The sequence below is a fragment of the Anoplopoma fimbria genome, chromosome 20 (assembly GCF_027596085.1).
Source record: "Anoplopoma fimbria isolate UVic2021 breed Golden Eagle Sablefish chromosome 20, Afim_UVic_2022, whole genome shotgun sequence".
In the NCBI taxonomy this organism is placed as follows: Eukaryota; Metazoa; Chordata; class Actinopteri; order Perciformes; family Anoplopomatidae; genus Anoplopoma; species Anoplopoma fimbria.
The window spans coordinates 18,046,596-18,056,481 of NC_072468.1; the positions used below are offsets into that span (position 1 = coordinate 18,046,596).

The 9,886-nt window shown below is 40.3% G+C and overlaps 1 protein-coding gene across 1 annotated transcript; it reads left to right on the forward strand.

Annotated features, from left to right (window-relative positions):
• Positions 1-349: 349 nt before the first annotated feature.
• gnl1 (guanine nucleotide binding protein-like 1) lies at positions 350-9,886 on the forward strand. The gene is made up of 12 exons (XM_054621607.1): positions 350-578; positions 1,519-1,663; positions 2,186-2,322; positions 2,444-2,595; positions 4,163-4,234; positions 5,149-5,341; positions 5,556-5,654; positions 5,781-5,963; positions 6,259-6,437; positions 6,680-6,866; positions 7,233-7,373; positions 7,486-9,886. The coding sequence occupies exons 1-12, from the start codon at positions 506-508 to the stop codon at positions 7,749-7,751; spliced, it is 1,827 nt and encodes a 608-aa protein (XP_054477582.1). The 5' UTR covers positions 350-505; the 3' UTR covers positions 7,752-9,886.

The window sequence follows — 9,886 nt, forward strand, 5'->3', positions numbered from 1 at the left end:
TGAGATATATAACATGCAAACACTTTACTGCTTGTGTTATGCACACTAGTCTTAATCAATGATGCTCTTGTGCATCCAGGTATATTTGTTGTTTTAAGCATGTCTGCTCTGCTGGAATGTCCAAATGTGTGAGCTGTTTACAAAAGTGGACTGGTCCATTAAAGAGGAGGTGGAGGGGGGGGGGTTCAATGTCAGTTTAGGCCACATACTCTTGGTACATGTTTATAATTTACTCTGAGTAAAGCTGTTGTACTCGAGGTAAAGTTAATTTTAAATAACATCATCTAAATAAAGTAAAAATGATGAAAACTGGTGGCAGTTTGCCAACGCGGACACGTGGTATCGTCCACCATTCTCTGCGGTCTGCAGTGGATATGGCGTCACCGAAAAGTGTAGGAGTCGAGAAACTTCACCCATGTAAATAACGTCAAAGGGAGAGCTGTGTGACAAGCTGTGGGTAGCAATTCCGCAGCAGTACATAGCTTTATTAACCAGCCTACTAACTATGCCTCGGAAAAAGCCTTTTAGCAACAAACAGAAGAAGAAACAGCTACAAGTCAAACGGGACAGAAAGAGAGGTAACTACATCTGCGATGAGCGTTGCCATGCTAGCATTAGCCTGCAGCTAACGGTTCATGCTCCTCAGCTACATGTAGTTCAGCGGAACAGCGCGTGTCTGTGTTTGGGTTGAGTCAGATCTCCGAGTAGAGCATCAGACCACTCAATAAGCCTGTAAAAATAAAATAAAACCCCCATGTTTTTCTGTAAGCTAGCATTAGCTGTAATAACATGCAATGTGACATAACATGCCTTTTGGATTGGAGTGTAACGTGACGTCAGATAGTACAACAGAACGCGCACATGCTCGCGCTTTTGTTGAAGAAGCGTCAAAAGCTGCATAATCAAGTTTGAGTTATCCACATTAGAAGAAGCAATGGGGATGTGAAGTGTCACTAGAGAGCAATTTCCAAACTGCCCTTGACAGTCATCACATGTTGGCTCCAATCTTTTTTAAGCAAAGGACATTTTTATTTATATATTTAGTATTTCCAAAATATGTTGTTTGTGTGACCTTCAACGCACTTTGAAAATGTAAACATGTCTTACTTAGTCAGTGATACCATGACTTGTAAGAAAGTGATTCATTTTCAAATTGAGGCCAGTCTTTTCAGTATTAACACTCAGTCACGTAATGTCTTCTCACTCATTCCTCAATACAAACAAACATTTTTGGACCTTTCATTTCACACAACTAAGTATGTAATCATTCCACAATGTGCATTTGTTATTATTTGTTTGTTATTTTCTATGATGAAAACATTTAGCAGTTCATCACAATGTAAGATTTCAACAATTAGCCTTGTGAGGATGCCACATTTCCTCCTTGATTGGGACTTTTCTTTTTTAGAAACACATAGTGACCTCTAACATACAATTCTAAGTGGGAAAGGAAGGTCTTGGTATTGGTTGTATGCCTGTGATTAGCTGTGATCCCTGATCTTTGCCCGCGACTTCCAGGTGACACAGGTTCAGGGCCGAGCAGCCGCAATGCCAGTGTGGAGCGAGGAGACAGACAGTCGGACACCTCGGACAGTGAGACCACTGATGTTAGGAGAATAAATCAGCAACCCTCCGGCAGAGAAGGTAGATATGACCCCAACAGGTGAGTTGTCGTTATCATCATTACTAATATTCTCTTTGATTCACTTTCGTTAAATAATGGTATCGTGAAAGTTGTAAGATTCTGCTGAGGTAAATGCACATTGTGCATAGAGTGTCTTTTCTTTGACAGTCAGCAGTACCTAAATACATTTACTGGAGCAGCAGTTGGATGCTTGAATCGATAATAAAGTGGCTATTCTATGATAATGAAACAGAGCAATATGTCAGAGCGTGTGGGTGATAAGTAAAACATTCACTGAATTTCTATGTCTTCATTTGTTTGAAATGGCTTTCTTTATTGCTCTATTTTGGATTTAGAAAACATCATACTTTGTATTGTCAATGTTCTCATCTAACTTTGATGAAGACATTTGTTTCTTCAGTTTGTAATGTCAAGATAAATCTAGTACAGTCATATCATCAGGCAGATACATGTTCTAAACATATTTCAATCATCAATCTGTATGCATAACAATGCAATGCTAGGCAAGCCTTACTGACGCCCCCCTCCTCCTCTCTACAGGTTCCGACTGCACTTTGAGAGAGAGAGTAAAGAGGACGTGGAAAAGGGGAAGAAGTTGGCCAGGGAGAAGGTTCTTCAGCCAGTCTCAGAAAAAGAACATGAGATCGACATCAATGATGTCTTCCCCTCAGAGAAAGGTCTGCCTGTTTTTTAATGCTTTCCACATGACAGTCTCAAAATAAGCCGAACAGATGAGCAGAGTAGGTTAATGGAGTGGGTCACTGCTTGACACGCTTAAACTTAATTATTCCCTGCCAGGTCTTGGTTTCCCACGACGGCCGACCTGGAGTTATGAGATGACTAGAGAGAACCTGCTTAGGAAAGAGGAGAAGTCATTCAGAGAGTACCTGGACGAACTGCACGCCAAAAACCCAGCTGGCTCTCTCAGCCACTTTGAGCACAATCTGGAGGTAAGTTACTTAATTGATACTCACTCACTCAGGGCGGGTGCAAAAATTGCTTTTTCGGTTCTTTATTTATTTATTTTCAGTTTGTTTTATAAATCAGATGAGCATGATGAATGCTGCAGTTTATTTGTTGTTTTACAAGTTTCAACATTGTGTTAGCAAGCAACCCTAACTCAGATGAAGGTGAAAAATAAGATCATTGGTGAACTTGCTTAAAAAAAATAGCACATTGCCATTAGCACTGTATTTTTAATGCCCCAGGCCATTCTGTGTCCTAGCAACTCATTAAGCAAGTCAAAATTCACTCTGTTAATTATGTTTAATCACTCAGTAATAAAGGTCAGACCTCACAAATATTCTGGTGAGCCAGGATAAGTCCGTATATTAACGTTTTGCAGTGTACTCACTTGCTTTTGACCATCTTTGCCCTCAGTAGTAATTGTGTTCTTCAGCTGAGAGTGGTATGTTTAGCATGCCGCCATAGACACATCTTTACTATATGTGGTTTTAAAAGCTCAATTGCTAGCACCTTTTCTGTGTAAAATGAATATTTATGAATCCTGTTAAACCCTTTGACAACAGAAAACAGCATGAAGTAATTCTGCTTTTTAATGAGTTGCCTGTAAACTGATGATTATCCATCTTATAAATCCAGGACGTACCATCAACTGAATTTAATTGTTTGTTAAGTTGGCATGTAGGGATTCGTAAAGATTTTATTACATTCCTGTGTATTCTCTAGCATTTCCACTCGCGACAAAGTACCATCTTACCCTTCATGCTGTGATATTGCTTAGTTTTGCTCAGGTTGTTAAAATGGTAACACTATTTTTCAAAATCAAAGACCCTGCAGAGCATTTAATTTCAAAGAGCGGGCTGAGCTCAGGAGGCACATCATGGGAGAAGAAGGGTTTGAGCAGCTGGTGGTAAAATAAGTGACTCTTGGTAATCTAGAGATGATGGTCTTTTAAGTGGAGCATCGAAATGATTCCTGTTTGAGTAGATATCATTTCTACAGTATTAAAGCCGAAGACTTGAATTAAACGGAATGATAAATAATATCTTAAAGGTCCAATGTGTACGATTGAGGGGATTTATTGGAAAAATGAAAATCATAACTATGTTTTAATTAGCCTAAAATCACCTGAAACAATTGTTTTGTGTTTTGGTTAGCTTAAAATGAGCCCTTCATATCGACATAGGGAGCAGATCCTCTTCTACGAAGTCCGCCATGTTTTACCTCCACATTTCTTCAGTAGCCCCATCAAAACACTGGCTCTATCAATGAGCCTCTCGTCAAGTTTTTATGTTACATAAAGCCCACTGTATGTACTCTTCATACTTGGAAAGGGTTTAGCAGAGGGGTTTTCAGTTGGTTGCGATTTACAACCTCGCCCCTGGACCACCACAAACTGATAAAGTAGTTTTATTCTTTCCTTATAATTGGGCTGTATTTGTATTTGTCATACTGAATAAGAACAGGAATTGTGAATTCATAGACTTTACTTTCCTTTGTTTACAATATTAATCCTAATCTTACTTTCCTCTAATTTTCTATTTATTCTTTTAGACATGGAGGCAGCTATGGAGAGTGTTGGAGATGTCTGATATCATCCTGCTCATCGTGGACATCAGGCACCCGGTAGGTGATCTAGTATGCAAAAGCTTGCAGGATTCAGACCACTAGATGGAGACAATGTCAACCATCCATCTGAATATCTGACAAGTTTTTTTTATTATTTATCAGTTTATTTAGCTGACACACACATGTTCAAATGTGTCATGACTAACTTAATCTCATAAAATAATTGTTCACATTATAGCAGACCTTAGTTTAATACTGACAGGACACATGTATAGTGCTGTATGTTGGAAAGTGTCAAGACAAAATAAAAATAATATTGACAAGATGGAGAGATTTAAAGACTTTGTTAGAACTGAACCTATAAGATTTGGAACCAAATAACATAAAGAAAAGGAGAAAATGATCCAATCTGATACTTGTACTTCAAACACACATTGAAATATTACTAGGTCCATGCTTTTAGATATAATATCTAGTTCTGGCGCCATTGGTTGAAATTAAATGGTCATATTTTGTATTTGGATATGACCCTCAGGTTCCTTTTGGCAATGTCTCCCAATATTTCACACTGCCCATTTGTTTTCCTTCATAAGTGTCTCCTTATATCTTATGTATTTATATCTCTTTTTTTTGATAAAGTGAGGGAAATGTTTGCATTTAAGATGCGTGTATTCAAGGTGTATCAGTGTGATTTGGTAAACAGTATTATATTCCAAGTTAAAATTAGACCCAGTAATTTGTTTTTAACTATCTGATTTCGTCTCCTGAGAAACTTATTCCAACTTTAAAGCCAGATATAGCAGTGAAGGGGTGTCACTTTCTCTATTAAGAGTTTCCAGTATTTATATAAAGTTAAAAACAGCACAACTTGTCTTGTCCCTTTTTAATAAGGGTATGATTTAGTTGTACATTTTTAAAATATGCCATAATAACTATTTTAATAAGGGTTCTTCTTCATTTAAACCACCTAGGTGCTGCAGTTCCCTCCAACCATATACCACTACATCACAGGAGAGCTCCAGAAGCAGGTGATCCTGGTGTTGAACAAAACCGACCTGTGTCCTCCTCCACTGGTAATCGCCTGGAAACACTACCTGACCTCCCAGTTCCCCCACCTGCATATAGTCTGCTTCACCTCCCACCCTGGACAGCCCTACAGCACAGGTGAGGAGAGGGAGAGTAGGGGGAGGGGAGGAGGAACGGGGGAAAGACGATAAAGAGGACTGAATGACACACAGAAAAGATCTCGTCAGACAGACATTGACATTTAAATAAACCTGCCACTCAGTGAATTTATTTGAGTGCAATATCACCAGAATAACCCTACTGGCTCTCGTTGCGATTAATAAAACCATGAGTCTGTCTGTCTGGCTTGTAGTGCTCCAGAAGAAGAGGATGAGGAAGAAGGCTGACTGGAGTCACGCCGGAGGTCCTATAGATATCCTGAAGGCCTGTCAGGAGATCACAGCAGGGAGAGGTGGGTGTCTGTCTTTCTCATAATACTCAGATGACTGAGTTGTTATGGCTTTATTATGTCAGTTGTCCACTCTGTGAATTTGTCTCTTTGCATTTATGATGATCCTCTGATCTCTTGTTTTTGAAGTTGACCTATCCAGCTGGGAGCAGAAAATTAAGCGAGATGCTGTTGCCGAGCGACTGGATGGGGATCGGCCTGATGAAGGAGCAGAGTCGGTGCTGATGGAGCATCAGAGTGACAGGGCTATGGACATGGGCAGCCTATCCCAGGAGCTGTACAAAGATGGAGTTCTCACACTGGGCTGCATAGGTAAACATCTGATTAAACCCTGTAACAAGAGTCAGAGAAGGCGTCTTTAAATTATTCCAAAACAAAATCTTGCAAAGAAAAGCAGTTTCAAATAAACGTCTCAACTGGGAGTATTTTTTCAAGATCTTACCAGTTTTTTTACTTTACGAAGATGATTGCATCAAAACATTAAGCATCTTTCTCTCCAAGCCCCTGGACAACTTCAGGCATCAGCGAACAATATCTGGACAGAGGAACATTAATTGGAGATCTTAAAGACTGAACCATAACCCATCCATATTTTTTTTTCCTGCAGGCTTTCCAAATGTTGGTAAGTCATCTGTTCTAAACAGCCTGGTGGCGAGGAAGGTAGTGAGCGTGTCCCGAACCCCAGGCCACACCAAATACTTCCAGACCTATTACCTCACCCCGACAGTCAAACTCTGTGACTGCCCCGGACTGGTTTTTCCCTCCCTTGTCAATAAACAGCTGCAGGTACAACCTTACTTTTGTGTACTTGATAGCAGATGTAACTTTGAGTTTACTTGCCTGTTAAGGCTCAGTAGAAATGTAATTGTGTTAAAGAGTGCAATCACACACCTGCATTTCCAATTGTTATCATTCAAATGCTCAGTCTTTTTAAACTGTCTATGCCACTTTAAAAAAATGTAGGACCTCTTTTTGATTTTTCTTATTTAACTTTTCTTTCTCCCTCTACGTTTGTTTTATGATCTTAGATTCTGGCAGGTATATACCCAGTGTCTCAGCTGCAGGAGCCCTACAGCTCAGTTGGTTATTTATGCGCGAGGACCCCTTTCCTCTCTGTGCTAAAACTCAAACATCCCAGTTTAATGGAGATGAAACCCCATCACAGAAACGAGGGGTCTGAAGATCTCAGCTGGACTGCCTGGGATGTGTGTGAGGGTAGGTCTATTATCCGAAGACACCCACTGTCTAATGTGTGGCTGTTAGAATCATACAGTATGTGCACAGTTACTCTGCTACTTCACCACTACCTCAGTACACTAAAACATTGAGAGGCAAATGGCCCATTTTTCCTAAATTACCCCCAAGTCATCGCCCCTTTATCGATAAATTATCTAAATCTTTATTATTCACAAGTAAAAAGCCAATCCCCACTTTGAGCAAGGGATGTGTGAGATTTGTTGGCTTTAGGAAAAAGAATATCACCAGACTTGCACATTTTAATAATGGCCAATACCATGATGTGTTTTACGGTCACTAACACCTGTCATGTCTCTCTCTTCCATCTGTCTTTGTGTTCTTTAGCATGGGCGGAGAGGAGAGGCTATAAGACAGCAAAAGCAGCTCGCAACGATGTTTACCGTGCAGCGAATAGTCTCCTGCGGTTGGCAATTGACGGCAGATTGTGCCTCTGCCTAAGACCACCTGGTTACAGCTGCTTGAGGGGTAAACGAGGCTCCTCCATGACTCATCATTTCTGCTTCAAGTGTATTTGAAAGGTTAAAGCTGCAGATGGGTGGAATTAATTTAATTTTTTTGGTTTATTTATGGTCTACAGAGCACTGGGAAAATCACCCAGATTTGCCAGATATCGTTGCTCTGCAAGGGAGGACGGCAGAGGAGGAAGGAACCGCAGACGGGGACGACGATGATGACGGAGAGTCCAGCACCGAGCCAGAGGAAGAGAGAGACCGGGACGCAGACGATGATGAGGACGGAGACGATGAAGACGAGGGCATTAGACATCCGAAACGGAAGGAAGACAAGCCGTCTGGTTTCACTGTCAACATGTACAATGTCCTCCGTGAAAATGAGTGCGAGTGATAACGGAGGGAAGGACGAGCAGGAAGACATAAGTTGTTCCTCTTTCCTGACTTCTCCCCGTTTCTCCCAGTTAACTTTTCATTCCTTTTTTTCCCCCCCCTAAATCTGCATTTCTTATTTTTTTCTTGCATCTCCACTCAACATGTCATTACCTTCTCTGTACATTAACATGATCTATTCTAATTAATTCACCCTGTTTCCCCCTCCCTATAATACTCAGAGCATATTCATGTACCCATGCTGTGCCTCTGCTCTGCTTGTTCATCCAAGACGCTTGTTCCTTAGTGCTGCTTCTAAGAATCTTCGAAGAAAGTTTGGTTTGATTTTGTTTTCTTTTTTTTTTTTTGCATGTAGCTCTCAGAAGCAAATTAACGAAGTAACTTCCCTCAGCCTTGGAATAATCAACCAACTGGTTTTCAATCTCTTTATTTACAAGTGGCTTTACAGCTGAGATGCCAAAGTTCAAGAAAGGATGATAAAACAAATCGGATGCACTGTCGATATGATGTCATTCACTGGATAAGCCATTTGGCTCTCAGAGCAGCTGGACCATATATCTAAAACTTTATAGACCATAGTTTGTCAAAACTTTGATTAAAGGGTGTGGGGATGGGATATGAGAGATTTAAGGCCATAAAAGTGGAACAAATAAAACCACCATTTTACACACAGCTTTGCAGTTACCAGTATTACGGCTCTCTTAGAGGTTAAGTTCTCTGAATTTGTTTTTGATTTAGATATCACTGTACCGAGAGGTGATATTTTATTTGGTGGTGTTCTACACAGTCAGCTGGAAATCTCAAAACATGTTAGGTGTTGGGGGAGGGGAGGGTTGTTGAATCCTGTATTGCTGGACGAGGCTGATTCAGGAACTGAATTTGTAGTGTTTTAACTACTACAGATATTATCCTTAGATGCTGACAGGGAGCTACAGTGTTTAGTACAGGATTTTGGGTACACTCATTCAGCAAAATGATATGTTGATGGCAGTTTGATCAAACAGAGACGGCTAAACAATCAATGACAGGAATAGTTGGACATTTTGGGAAATTCGCTTTCTTCCAGAGAGTTGGACGACAAGATTGACGCCACTGTTGTATCAGTCCCGTAAATATGAAGTTACAGTGACAAAAGCTTAGCTTAGCACAAAGACTTGAAATGGAAGGAAACAGCTAGCTTAATTGTTGTCCGAAAGGCAGGAAAACCAGCCTACCAGGGCTTCTAAAGATCACTATTTACACATTATTATCTTATTAAGCTGTACAAAAAGCGTAACAATGTCACATGGTTTTAAAACTCCAAGAGCAAAAAATCGTCCAGGACATACCCCCTAGGAAACCTCAGTGTGTGCTTTTATATGAATTAAAAGATATAGCGTGCTAATAAGTGAGTTTTGAATGTGCTTATATTTACCATACAGATATGAGTCTAATGAATCTTTTCCCCTGACTCTCTGCATGAAAGTGAATAAGCATATTAACCAAAACGTTGAACTTCCTCTCACCACACAGACAGACAGACGAGTCATCTTTGCGTCCATCTGCACATCATTACAAACAACATTACACACTCCATCTGTGTTGTTATTAACTATAGCTTTGACACAGGGCTCAACTTCAAGGTCAGATCTTCGAATGTTGTTGAGACACATGCTGCAGACGGTTCTCTGTGTTCCTCTATGCCGTGTTTTAATACAATTTTCTGTTGAAACTAGATAAATTCAACATTTTTGCTGTTTAAGGGGTCCATCTCTCTCACTTTCTGTGTGATGGACCCGCTGCAATCCTGAGTGCTGTATTATTGTGTGCTGATGTTTTACCTCATTCATGTATTCACAGAGGGAACTCTACAGCACAGTGCTGTGTTACTGTGTAATACATCACACTGCAGCCCCTTGCAGTCATTTCTACCATTGGTACAGTGTAAAGCAGACACTCAACACTACCACGCTATTAGGAGCACAACAGACCTTTAGTTGTGTTGATGGGAAATGTTTTTTGTTGGAAATATTAAAACTGACAGCGTCGGGAGTGTGTAGTGTGAAGGCTTGAGGTGTTTTGCTGCATTCCTCATTTCATTCCTAGTACACCTAATGATGACTTGACTGCTTTCTGCAATAAAATAAAAGTATTCAT